Here is a 14,153-nt window from a genome sequence, read left to right as displayed (position 1 = left end):
ATAAATTATTTCATCTTAACACAATATAAATCTTATCAAAGTTCCACGATCACCATGCATTAACTAAGTGATACTCTCCACCAATAGAAATAGAGAGTAAATATAAAAAATGTGTCCCTAAAAACGTGCTATACAATCATTTTTTTTAAAGATTGAAAGAAAAAACTTCTCAAAGAGTTCTTTATTAATAAATTCACATATTTGATCTCTTTTGGTTACTATTGAGCAGAATTCATTGAACCTAATTAACTTGCTTGGTACATTATATCTTGTTCAAATGGTAGTGATGTGGCCATGATGTATCCAATTCAAAACCTACCTTTGTTTGTCTCATCAAAACATGTCTATTTTCGATCCCTGTGTATTATCGTTTCATCTCTTGTTTTTCTTCTCCTTCTTTGTTTCACTATGACAAGTTGGAAAAATTGGAGCAATCAAATCATTGAGAAAAAAGACATTATCACCAAGTGAGGAAATTTACCACTTGAATGTGTTTGGAGTCAAACATTTGCATCACGCAATCATTCAAACTAAACAACGACTTGTTATATTTTTAAAACAAAAATTGTATAATTCGACTTATGTGTTTGTGATGTTTTTGGAGTTTTTAAATATAATAATACATGTATGTTTCATTTTACAATGTAACCCAATGGTGCACACTACATTATAAAAACATTATAAAAGATACGGTAAAAAAAATGTTTTTATTCCTTAACTTTTCGTGTATTTTGAAATTAATTTATTTTAAAACTTTGAATCAAGTTAATCCTTCATCTTTCAAAATACGTGAATTTAGTTCTTTTAATCAAATTTTATTAATTTTATTTGACAATTTCAAGTGCGTTTTATAATAGTATTTGACTTAACATTAAAGGAAAAATGTGTAAAACAGTATAAACAACTAAAATATAATTCTAAAATGCGTACGAAAAATCAAATAAACCTAACAAAATTTAATTAAAAGGATTAAATCCACATATTTCGAAAGATGAAAGATTAAATTGGTCTAAAGTTTCGAAATGAACTAATTCCAAAATTTACCGAAAAAAAATATATATCTAATCCTATATTCACAAAACATAAAAATTATCAAGAAATAGATGGTGCAAAGGGATTATTATCAAGAAAGGATAAGCTTAAAATTATGGATGAAATGATGGAAATGAAAAGTGGAAATAATAGTTTCTGTAGAGTGTAACATCAAGTTGTTTTCAATATCAGCTAATATCTTTATAAACAAACGTGCTTTGTTCTCATTGGTATTTTCCATAGAACTTTTTAGGAAATCTTCCACCTCAAAATAGTTCGAAGTTAAAGTATATTTAACCTCAAGTTTCTTAAGCAACAAGCTATTAAAAACATATGATAAGTACCTACTAAATGGAAAATTTATTTAAGTTATTGCTAACTACATGTTCTTATGCTTGAACAACTACAAAAACTCATATTTATGGTATCTATTAGTGCATTTTCTGGTTTGGAATCTGTCAAAGAGTAGCTCCTAATTAATATGAAGACATTGATTGTCATACTTATGTATTTTCCCCTCTACATTGTATATGCATAACTAAAAACTGATTTATCTCAATAAATTAGTATTAGTTGAGAATACTAACACATCACATTCAAGTTTGAAAATGTGTTGTTTTTCAAAGTTTAGTTAGATTTAGCCAAGTTTAAGGATTATTAAACGGTATGCACTATATTTAAGAGCAATAATGAAATGAGAAAACTGAGGAAAGCACCGAAATAATTTGAGCACAGATTTGGACTTGAATTGATGAAAATGTAGTATGAAATCTGGGTAGAGATATCTGATAGGAGTTGGACAAAATTGGTGAGATATTATAGTGTGGTGGTTTTGAGGAAACAGGTAGGGTTAATTGGGGTTCAATAAATGAAGCTAAAAATACGAATGTAGAGCGATTTTATTTTGAAATAATAATCGAAATTCCATGGGTAGCAAAGAGACAAAGCATGTAAAGAAACTACACAGAAAGCATAATGTTGTAGTGCCATTTTTTTTGGTTATTGTGTAGATGACTAAAAAGGACATGTTATAATTGTGGGGGAGGGGTGGCTTTCAACCTTCAATAATTTCGAGGATCTTGCGGAATTTGTGACTCCAATATGTCCACTAAGATACTTTCTTTTCCACTCCTCCATTCTTGTCACTTAGCTAACACTTATTATTTATTTACTAATTATAATTCACTAACCTCAATTTTAACTCTTTACTTATTATTCATTTGGAGGCTTAAGCATCGTATATATACTAATGGATTTCTTTAATCGCTTACACTAAATACGTAGAATTTATTGTCTGAGAAAAAGATATATATATATGGGATATGTTCCAGATTTTCTTTCTGTGCCAATCATTTCATATCAATACCTGCAATGGTGATGAGGCAGACTCTATAAACACGTGTAACATGATCGACATTGTCATTTTTTGTGATCAACAATCTACGCTTCATCAAACATTGTCCTTTAAAGATTGAAAATCTCAGAAAAGCGTTGCATGTGTATGTGTTGCACAGGTGACGATTTTATTCTCTCTCTACATATATATATATTCACGATTGCATCTGATAATTTGCTTGGAGGGTTAAAAGTGTCGAGAAAATAAACTGTGGTTTTGCATAAATTTTGTTTATAATATTAGAGATAGTTAGGTTTATATATATATATATATATATATATATATATATATATATATATATATATATATATATATATATATTCATATGAGTTATTAAGAAATTGTGATAATATATATGACATTGGTTTTATACATAAAAAGTATTTGACACCATATTTGGACTATTTTCAACAATCTCTTCTCAAGAGTAAGTCTTTTTTTGTTTTCATATGATATGTTTCTCTTATGTGTATGGTAATCTCTTTTGGTTATGGTTATGTGGTCAATCACTCTGGTGACCCTTTTTATTATGGTTATGCGATCAGTCTCTACCCCTTTTTATTATTGGTATGCGGTTAGTCTCTTTGAACCATTGACTCTGATACCACTGATTGGTTTATATGTATTTTCATATAGGTTATAGTCATTGGAAAATTGTGGTTCTATATATATGACATATGTATTACACATATAAGATATTTGACATCACTTCTACTTCAAAGCCTTAAGATTATGGGATTATGAATCTTTTATCTTATACAGTATTTAACTTGTTTATTATATATAATGTGAGATTTTAACTCACATTTAGACTATTTTCGATAAATATTTAAATTTTAGAGTCACAATTTTAAAAAGAAAATATGCTTAATTACGATCATTAGATACTGAGAGTTGGTCAAATAATATAATAAAGATAAATATATATTTGACCATAAAGGAGAAAAAAAACATGAAGAAAAAGAATTTCATCTATTTTTTTTTTCAGTTCTAGAATTTAACTCGATAAAATAGAGGAAAGTGTGTTAAGAAAGCTACAATTATATTAAATGAGGAAGAAAGTTGTATACACATAGTCATGATCAATGAGTAAGTCATTTAAGTGGTATTTATTTTCTTTGCTTTACATATTGTTTGCATTTAGCCTTAACCTCATCATATAATAAAAATTATATATAATTTGAATAAAATTATCTTTTTTAATGGACAAAAAGATACATTTAATTATATCATATTTAAATTACATTCCCATAAGAAAAAGAAAAATATTATAAATTTCTCTTTTTGACTTCAAAACATTTTTAATATTCGCAACAAATCAGGAAATGAGAATTAAACTATGATTAGGTAGCTTTTTATTATAATTTTACCGGTAGCTGAAAGAAATTACAAATATTTAAACCTTACACGTTGCTCCATTCTTATCCTCCCTTAAGTGCCTCTTAATGATAAGAAAGAAAAATAAATAATACATTTCAAAGTCATAGAAAATTGCTGTATAATAAGTATGAGAATGGGACTTGTAGGGATCAGAGACATCCCTGTCCCAAAACAACAAAAATAACACACTTGTCCCATTTCACTCCATGCTCATAAAATTTATGAATTATTATATAATCATAATCTTCAAATTAATTCATTTCACTGGATAAAATAAATTAATTCAACCTAGCAACTACATTATTTAGTTAGAAAAGAAAAACATCAATAATGAATCATCGTAAGGGTTTTATGCATACATAACCCTTTGTGTAAACCGAATAGTGTGAAATATATGTTGAAGTTAAAGATGAGATGGAGTGAAGGTAACTAACACTAACACATAGGCTTAATTAATTTAAAAATAAAGTTAGATGGTAAAATATAAAAAAATAAAAGTATTGATAAGGTAATTATGATAATAAAAAAGTTTTGAAGTAGTGATTAGAGTGAGGAAGAAAGTAGTAGAAGGTAGAGAAAGTTGGTAAAGGGAAGAGAATAATTAAGAAGTGGAGCCCAGGGGTAATGATTTTGGTGTGTAGCATGAGATGAATGCGACTAATGAGTGATAAAGAAAGGTTAAGAGTGGCAGTAAGCATAATTATAAGTGATGAATGAAAAGGGGGTTTGGTTTAGTTTAGGTTTAGGTTGAGGCATAAGTGTCTTTTTTGAAACGTAAGAACATAAAGATTGGTAGAGAGAGAATGAAACATGTTGACCAAATGTTTGTGTTTTTTCACTCTCTTTTGTTTGCGAGATTTCAAAGGTAACTGGGAGCAAGAAAGCAAGGCAACATCCATTTGGATTTTTTCTTGGCCATGTTTTGGGTGACACACATCAAACATAATAAACCCATTAACAGTTTTTGTTTTTAATTATAGCAATTATAATAATAAATTCATGTTTGCTCAACACCATACTTGCTAATCATTTCTATATCATCTTGGTTAGTGAAAATGGACCTACAAAACACCTACAATAAACATTCTGTCTTTCAAGTCAAATCCCAAATTCCTTGTCATTAGATTATTAATACTATTTCTACCCTTAATATATTTTTCTCTCTTTTTGTCTCTCTTATGCACATACCATGTGTGCCCCTCAACAGTGAAATATGACATATTATTACTAAGGAGGTTTTGGGAATAAAATATAAAAAAGTAGAAAAAATGTAGACCACTTGAGATGGGGTGGTCAAACATATTTTTTATTTTATTTTTTTTTTATTTTTTTTCTAGATATTGGTATTGTAGAAGGGTGAATATAAAAGTTGTGGAGTGTCCCTTAAGATAAAGAATTGAAAGGTTTGATGTTATGAAATAGTGTCAAAGATGCATTTGAATGTGAAGCCCTAAGTAGGAAAGGGTGTATTATTAATGGGACCACATTCCAAGCAAGGCAAGTGGGTTGAACACATTTCTTGGTTTAGAAAATGTTAGACATCAATGATGCTATTAATTCTGCAGAGAATTATGACCATAAAAGTTCATTATAATATTGGTAACAATTTTCAATTACTGGAAGGAATGATATTTTAATTTGTAGGGCACTTTTAAGATCTAGGAGAAGAATCCGTTGGATAGTGTAGGGTAGAGAGAATAAATTATTGTGATCTAGGGGTAGAGAACAACACACCTGGGCTTTTTATTAGATTTCGTTTTAACTTCATCAGATTTAGCTCAAATATGCTCTGGAAGTCACTAAGATCCAAAAAGAAACAAAAATAAAAAGCTCTGTTTATTCTTCCTAATAAATCAAAGGGATTATTGTTTATTAATGTGATCCTAAACCACTTTTTCAGGTCTAATTTTATTTATTTTATTTATTTGTGTTCATTTTGTTTTGGGCTCTATTATTTGGTTGATCGTGACAAGTTTTATAATGTGGCGAATAGTGCTTCGTAGAACGCAATAGCAGCACATGGTTGAGTCAAACATCAAATTATCACAAGAGAGCCAAAATAGTCACGAGTTTTGCCCGTGTGTGCAAAAGGCAAAATACACGCGCGCAACACACACACTGCATCGTAAATCATAATATTAATATAAATATATAGTACCATTTATAAAATTAGTCAAATAAGTTGTATATTGGTCCATGTTTGAAAAATGAAACCATACAATTTTCAAACAGGGTCACTGCGTTTTTATTTATTGATATTGTCAGAGTTGGACATAATAATTGCTTTGAATTTAAAATGAATATCTGCGTTTTTTAATTAATTCATGAAAGTAAATAATTCAGTGAGGAATTAAGCAAGCAACTAACAGTTTTAGAACAACATTAGAGGAAAAGTAAATTTGAGAGAAGAGGTTGTGATTGAAGTTGAATTCCACATGGGATTTCAAATGTGAGGATACGCACCCAATACCTAACTCTGGAATTGAGGTCAGAGTCATCGAGTTTCCTTTGTTCAAAGTTGGATATTTAATTAGTTATCTTTCATTTTTTTAATCATTGCTTTGTTGAATTCTTCTCGTACTTCAATTTTTGTCATACATATGATTTTGCCGATGCGAGGAAAGTATATGAATGGATTCTCAGATTATGTTTAGATACAGAAAGAAATGTTCTACATCATTTACCAAAAAGAACACCGAAAATGTGTTAATCATTTTAAGGTTTTGAGAGGTTTTGTGTTGAGAGTGATTTTAATGTCTTATGTGATTGGATTCAAGTCTCATTAATATTGTGTCTCTTCAATAAAATTCCTTCTATAAACCTAACACATCTCGTATTTATTGTGGAATGTTTTTTCGGAATGGATTTTTTTTTCTATATTTCGGAAGCTCATTTAAGAAGGAATGGGAGTTGCCCAAAAACTTAATCGCACGAGGAAAAAGAAAATACTCTGAAAATATACAGGTTAACTGGGCCTAAAAGATGTATGATACGTTATAACTTTGGATATTACTTTCTGCAGCCCCACAAGTACGAACTGCACTCCCTTAATAACATGAAAAGATAAATACTTTTCACCATTGCTCCACACCACACTATCACTGCTGCCACCACCGCGGCGCGCTGCAGAGGAAGACAAGAAAGAAAAGGCATAAAAAAACTTGTTTTGAAAAATCTTCCTTAACACATGTCATATGTTCCGGAAAGTTCTTTCCAAATATATTTCATGTAGGAGTGTTTCAGAATTATTTCTGAAAGCTTGTTTCAGAATGCATTCTACACGTTCCATTTAATTATGTACCACAAATCTCGTTCCAAAAATTTTGTTTTAGAAATCTTCTGAAATTTTGTTCCAGAAATTCAAAAAAATTCTTTCCGGAAAATTTTCCAAACATTTATTCTAGTAGAACTAGAAGTAACTTTACAGAGGGTGGTTATTTTAAAAATTTGAACAGGTGAATAAAGAAATTGTTGCGGTGCAGGAAGTAAAAGCCTACAACGTTTCCCCCTCCTTCGGTCCATGTGCTCTTTTTCCCAATGAAAATTGAACGAAAAAAACTATTTTGATATATTCTTTAGGGTTAAATATGTTTTTGGTCCCTCAAAATTCAGCGAAATTTGAAATTAGTCCCTCATCAAAACTTTTGACCAATTTAGTTCTTCATCCTTCAAAATGCGTGAATTTAGTCATTTTAACCAAATTTTGTTAAGTTTATCTGATGTTTCAAGTGCATTTTATGATAGTATTTAAATTATTTACACTGTTTGATACATTTTTACTTCAATGTTAACTTAAATACTATCATGAAATGTGCTTGAAACGTCAGATAAACTTAACAAAATTTGGTTAAAAGGACTAAATTCACGCATTTTAAAAGATGAAGGATTAAATTGGTATAAAGTTTTGATGAGAGACTAATTCCAAAATTCACTCAACCTGAAGGACCAAAAACATATTTAACCCTATTCTTTATAATAGTAGTTAGAAATAATGATAAATTAATTGTAATAATAACCCTAAAAATATAGACCGCCTTCTGACTGTGTGTGTAATTGTTTATAAAAACTAAATTAGAGAATATTATCTCCATGTATGACTTCTGCCTGTTTTACAACAATAAGAAGGCATGCTATATAGCAATAAAATGTGCACTTTATCGTAATATTTGAGATGCGTGATAATTTCTTTCAAATAAACCATAGACAACAGATTAAATAGAATTAATCAAACGGATCAAACAAAAGTGGTGGACCCATATACATTGATGCAACCAAATCTAAAGTCTATGTACATGCCTTGGGCCAAATTCTTAGGGGGTCGTAAATCTCAATGAACGAGGACATCGTTATTTGAACTACTTGAGAAAGAAGATGCGTAACTTCACACATCTATTTTGCACCAAAACTACAATATGCACCAATATGTTTAATATATTAGAATGGTCACCTTCCTAGTTAATTTATCGGCTAAGTTCTATGTTCCGTATGAAGAGGGATATCAAAATTGTTAATGTAGACATGTCTAGGGAACAAGTGCTTAACAGAAACTAGAACCCTTGAATCAGAATCGCACTCTAACAATTATCGCATTGGCCACATCATCCACTGTGGCTATGGCTACCTAGAATATAGAAATCGACAAGGAAGACTAACAACCAAACCTTCTATTCTGTCTACAAAGCAACATAATACTTCACTTGACATGGAACAAAGGATGCATGTCATTCTTCTTCTTCAAAGTCCATGAGGAAATCAGTCAAGTTTTCTGAATCGTCTACAGCTTCTTCCAGTGACATAGGACCATCTTTCTTTGGCTTTGGCTGCATATTCAAGGAGAGGAAGGGATGATTTGTCAATTAAACAATGAGATATACCAGAAAGCCTTTGATTCATTACTTAACTAGAAAATAGATCACACCAGCAGAGAAACAACTACTAGAAAATATTTTATTTACAACACAGTACCTTTGACTTGCGAAGCTCAGGAGTACTTTTCAACACACTCCAATAATCACTAAGCTTCTCTTCCCCCTCTTCCTCTACCTCCTCAACATCACTATCCTCTTCATCCTGGTCAATAGAGAGAGAAACAAGGGAGAAAATGTTTCTTATATCCAATCATTTTGGAATAAAACTAACGAGACAACTACTATAAATGAAATTCTATTAAAATGACTGAACAGAAGCTCACATCATTTTCCCCAATGTCAACAGCTTTGGCCATAGCTTCATCCATGTCCGTCATCTGCCATAATACAAAACAAAGGGTATTGACAGGTCAAAGGTAGTATTAAATGAAGGAGGATAAAAAGCAGAAAGTAATTGTTATAAGTGGTTCATAACTTGATCTGAGTAAAGGAAGAAGTTCAAGTGAAAAAACCAACCAATACTATAAGTTATTCCATAATAATTCTGTTGTCAATGAGTTATAAATCCGTTTAAAACTTTTGGGAACTTTCGAAAAGGTCATGTCTACCCGCTATAAATTAGATATGAGGATCATGAAAACTTATTCATGATAGTATAGGTTGCCGTGATAAAGAGAAAACTTACTCATGAAATATGTACTTTAAAATGGATCTTCCCGGTTTTATGGCTCAACTTTAACAAATAAATTCAAAGAATAAAGATATTTTTCTTATTTGAATTTGTAGCTTTCTCTACCATTTTAAATTTCCATCTAGATTCCCATCTATTGTGTCAACGGAGATCATTCTTTACGAGTAATGAGATTTTAAGGTTCCTGATAAAATGATAATTTTCCACCCCATTAGGCAGAATTGATATATTGAATTGGAAAAAAGACAAGTGACACTCATTGCCTCCTTGGTATATGTGAGCAAAACTTAGTTCACGACAGCCAACTAAAATTCCCATGCTCTGAGTCTACGTAACTCTGAGCTCTTGCCCCTCAACATTAGTTGAGTGTATCCAGCTTTCACCTTTCTTTTAGTTCATTCTTTTTGCACAATTGAATCTAAGCTAAACCAAGTTAAGGCAAATCATACAAAACCAAACAATAAATCTCTTCAAGAAAGAAATTCCCTATATGCAACTCATTAGTCTGCAAAATAATCCAATCAATTAATATTATCAAGCTCAAACTTCCTTACCTCAACTTGTTCAGTCTTTTCCTCAGCCATATTCTTGTCAAACTCTTCCCTTGAAATGAGTTTCCCATGCTGATCGTATAAACAATAGAAATTCAGAAATTGTGGCATAAATAAAATAATCACCACTTTTATTAAAAAATTGGTCTTGGCATCATGTAAGTGTGAAAATGAATGTTTCAACAATCAGTAAAACAGACAAAAACCATTATTTTGAGGGCAAAAATTTGGCCAATGACTACAGTACGACACTTGTAACAGTATGCCAAGTGCTTAGGGGGACTATCCTCATAAAGTAACAAATAACAGTAAATTGAAAGGATTGGAACAGAAATGAATCTAACAATAACAGATTCATCTTCATCTCATAACCAACATGGAGAATTGTCTTACTTTTTTTTTTAAGGAATTCGAGAGAAAAGTAAGACAAGATATTGAGTTAAAACCATCACACTATTTTGTAATAATTAAGTTATGAAGTGGATAAAAATAACAATAAATTACCATATGAAGCTCACATTTTGGAGACAGTATAAGTAGTATCAAGCACATAATTTAAACAGTGTGAAAATTTATGCCAATTCTGTTAGCACACCATCCTGGAGATATATGTTCATATTCATCTAAAGAGACTAACTGTTGCAAAGTACTCCCATTTTTACGAAAAGGAGTAATCAGAAAATAACCTCCTTAAGATAAGCCACCATATTTGGTGTTGGGTCATGAAAATTTGGCCCCCTGTAGTCAATCACTTCATTTGGATCTTGAATATAGTTCACAGTCGGGTAAACTGGATCTCCGCCCCATACTGCAAGAAAGACGAATATTTTTTAATCAAATATTCTGAATTAAAATATTATCAGTAAAGTGAGCAAAATTGTTAGATAAAAAGATGCCAATGCATAAATTATGTCATGATGACGACAGACAACAGGTGAATAGTTTAATAATAATTATTAGAGGTAAAAGTATATGACCTCTAATTAAGTAAACAGGAAATAAATGCAAGCCCGGAGTTTCAAGGAGGACAACAAGATGTAAGATGCTGAAACTCCGAGTTAATTATAGTGAAATTGATATAGAAAAAAAAAGAATAAAAGACTTTCGAAGAAAAGCAGATGATCAGTAAATAGATATAATAACAAAAAGGAAAGTTCTCCTTTCTGATATAACTTCAGTCAATTATTCTCTTATTTCTTAAATACATTAAAAATTGGTCCAGATAAGAGCATACATAGTAGTGTTTGTTTTCTTGAGAAAAAAAGGCCATTAAATGGTTCTTTAACAAACAGCTAATTAAAATGAAACAAATTCAAAATCATAGAAATAAGAATGGCCATGTGCCATTAGATGACTGGAAACTAAAAAGATACAGTCATGACATAAATATTTAAGTTTTAAAGTCAGTACTTTGCTTAATCTGATCTTCCCTCATTCGCATTGCTAAAGGATCCCTTTGAATTCGATAATCAGTCCCCATCATTACACGGTACTCTCTGTCGGTTTGGTGGCAAAACATTTCAATTAGTTGTGCATTTTCATCTTCTCCAGTCTCTTCAAAATGTTTCTGAATAGCTTCGCGAGATGTGTCCCTTTTCCATGCTTTCACCCATTCTGAATAGTATGCAATTGGACCGTCTCTTTCCAGTCTATCTTGCTCAGCCTGAAGCCTTCAAAAATCAAGAGTATTTTAATTGATTCAATTATGTGATTAGACAAAATAATACAGGAAGCTTTTGTACTTGACATTTTCCCAGTTTGAAAGCAAAAATAAAATGAAGTGGGAAGAATTTTTATGCCAATTCAAGATAAAATGATTTTGAATTTTAAAATTAATTCTTCTGTATGAATTTACAATTAAGAAAAATTAAATTCAACCCCACACACTTATGCTTAGGCATACTAAAACCCAACACAGCCCATTGTAGGTAGGTTTTCTCAATATTTTTTCTTGCGTTCAACTGTGCTCTTTACTTTTGCTTTAAAAAAAACAACTAATAGTATATTTTCCTTTCCTTTTGAAAAGATACATATTTAATGAGTCTTGTAATCCGTTGTTCACCAAGTACATCCATTTTAACAAGGAAGCAAAAACTCAAACTTGAACCTTTTAAATGAATGAAGCATATTGACTGGTACCACTTTTTTTAACTCGGTTTATTATAAAGTACATATAATGGAGGGGCTTAAATAAACTTGGAGCAGCATATATGTTCGTCCAGGAAAGCAAGAACTTTGTCAAGTTACCCTCCTTACAGTTAGTTAACTCATGATGTGATTTGCGTCAAGTAATCTTCTTAGCATGTGAGGTTACTCACATGCATTTTCTCAGTCCTTTCAGAATTTTTTCCAATCTTCAAGCAACTGGTGTTTAACCTATCTAGTTAATCACTTTGTTTGCACCTCTGATATGCTTTACATTTAGGATGCACTACAAGAATACCATTTTTATTTCTAGGATTATCAGAACTATGTTGTTAGTCAACAATACCTTTCTTGTTTGTAAATTTCGCGCCTTGCTCGATAAAGGGCAGTTTCTGTTAATGTCGGTTCTTCACCGTGAAGCTTTATTTGTCCAGTTTCTGCCATAGCTTTCAGGAAAACCTGAAAAATGAAAGAGTAGAGGTTCAATATGTAAAACTTAATAAACAAAACAGAATTTGTGACTTCAACATATATGACTGGCTTTTAGACCTATTGTTTGATGAACATGACCGTGTATGATCTAACAAAATAAAAGTATCTCACATGGGGACGGGGAGCACCTTACAAGAAAATGATTTTACATCCCAAATCATTGTAGTCATTTAACCAGATTGCCAACAGAAAAAATGAACTGCCCACATGACCTTTTAATTTAATCCATTAATTGACCATGGTGAATTTATCCACAGACAAAATAAATTCCGACCATAAAGCGCAAAATCGAAAATGAACACTAACCGTTTCAACATCAGGTTTCCTCCTTTGCCACCTAGACCATTGCTCTTTCTCCGGCTGTTTCCAATTCCACCACAGCTCCTCATTGGGAAGTATCCCCTCCATCGGCTTTTTAGCCTTTGGATCAACAAACGGATGAGGAAGTCCAACTCTCTTATTGAACTCATATTCACTCAATTCTTCCTCCTCGGGTTCAGACTGATAAACAACAAAGTCAGACGAGTGATCCTGAGATTCTTCGGAGGACTCAACCAAAAGCTCCGAAGAGCCAGAACCAGCACCAGTAAATTCAACAATGGGCTCAGACGAAGAAGAAGAAGAAGCAGCAGGAACAGAAGCCTTGAAGTTCTTCCTCCTGCTTCCAGGCTTGGCTCCATAAGATGGAGAGGTTGATGATTCAGCAGTTGGAGCAGGTGCCCTAGCAGCTCTCACACGACTGGCAGTTCCCTCAGGCCAATACTCCTGACTGGGAATACTCGCTCGGGCACCGGAGGCCGGCTCGACTTCGCCGGAGGTGGAGTCAAAGTAAATGTGATAGGGTGGCCGCTCCACTGATACATGCTTAATGTGCTCCTCGTCTTTGTTTTCGCACTTTATGCAAGGAACCCTCCTTCTTCTACAGTAATTGCTTAAAGTAACTCCAGGTTGCACAATACCAGCACCAACAAGGTACGATGATGGTGGTGCCTATAATAAGGTTTGGTTTCAATTTTCAACCATTGTACAATACAAACTAAATTAGCCAAATTTCTCATCCAACAATGGCATGTAATATAAGAAATTGATTTCCTTTTTTGTTTATATCGTTAATGTAAAATGCAGATAAGGCGAAAAGTTGAAGTTAGAAGGGTAACCTGGAAGCGATTGAAGGACAAATTGGGGATGAGATTGGAATGAATGGAAGCCATGAGCTCCCACTGAAGCCTGGGTTGCCCAAGCGTGGATGACGAAATTCAAAACGGCGTCGTTAATGGTTACTCCGTTACCGAGAGATAGAGTTGCAGCGATGGAGAGGGAACGGTGCTTCTTTATCGGTTATCTCTATTTACTCTTCCATCTGGATAAAACTCTTCATTTCTCGAAAGTTGTAAGAAATAAAATAAAAAAAAATCACTTTATTAGGCTTCATTTTCTCTTTTTTTAAATGTTTGAACATTTGTTATTTATTTCTGTAATGGTTATTATACTTTCATAGCGATGACTTTAGTTCTTCAACTTTTGTAAATATATCATTTTTTTACCATTACAAAAAAAAATAAAAATAGAACGATGGAACTTACCTGATGTATGATAGT

At 31.9% G+C, this 14,153-nt stretch overlaps 1 protein-coding gene across 1 annotated transcript; it reads right to left on the bottom strand.

Moving 5' to 3' along the window:
• Positions 1 to 8,042: 8,042 nt before the first annotated feature.
• On the bottom strand, positions 8,043 to 13,952 carry LOC114188697 (protein PLASTID TRANSCRIPTIONALLY ACTIVE 12, chloroplastic). The gene is made up of 9 exons (XM_028077298.1): positions 13,713 to 13,952; positions 12,862 to 13,545; positions 12,410 to 12,522; positions 11,329 to 11,588; positions 10,605 to 10,726; positions 9,922 to 9,990; positions 9,000 to 9,053; positions 8,774 to 8,878; positions 8,043 to 8,628 (listed from the first exon to the last, which is right to left on the bottom strand). The coding sequence occupies exons 1-9, from the start codon at positions 13,764 to 13,766 to the stop codon at positions 8,530 to 8,532; spliced, it is 1,560 nt and encodes a 519-aa protein (XP_027933099.1). The 5' UTR covers positions 13,767 to 13,952; the 3' UTR covers positions 8,043 to 8,529.
• Between the last annotated feature and the right edge of the window lie 201 nt (positions 13,953 to 14,153).

Source organism: Vigna unguiculata, chromosome 6 (assembly GCF_004118075.2).
Source record: "Vigna unguiculata cultivar IT97K-499-35 chromosome 6, ASM411807v1, whole genome shotgun sequence".
NCBI classification, from domain to species: domain Eukaryota; kingdom Viridiplantae; phylum Streptophyta; class Magnoliopsida; order Fabales; family Fabaceae; genus Vigna; species Vigna unguiculata.
This window is presented reverse-complemented; position numbering and strand designations above follow the sequence as displayed.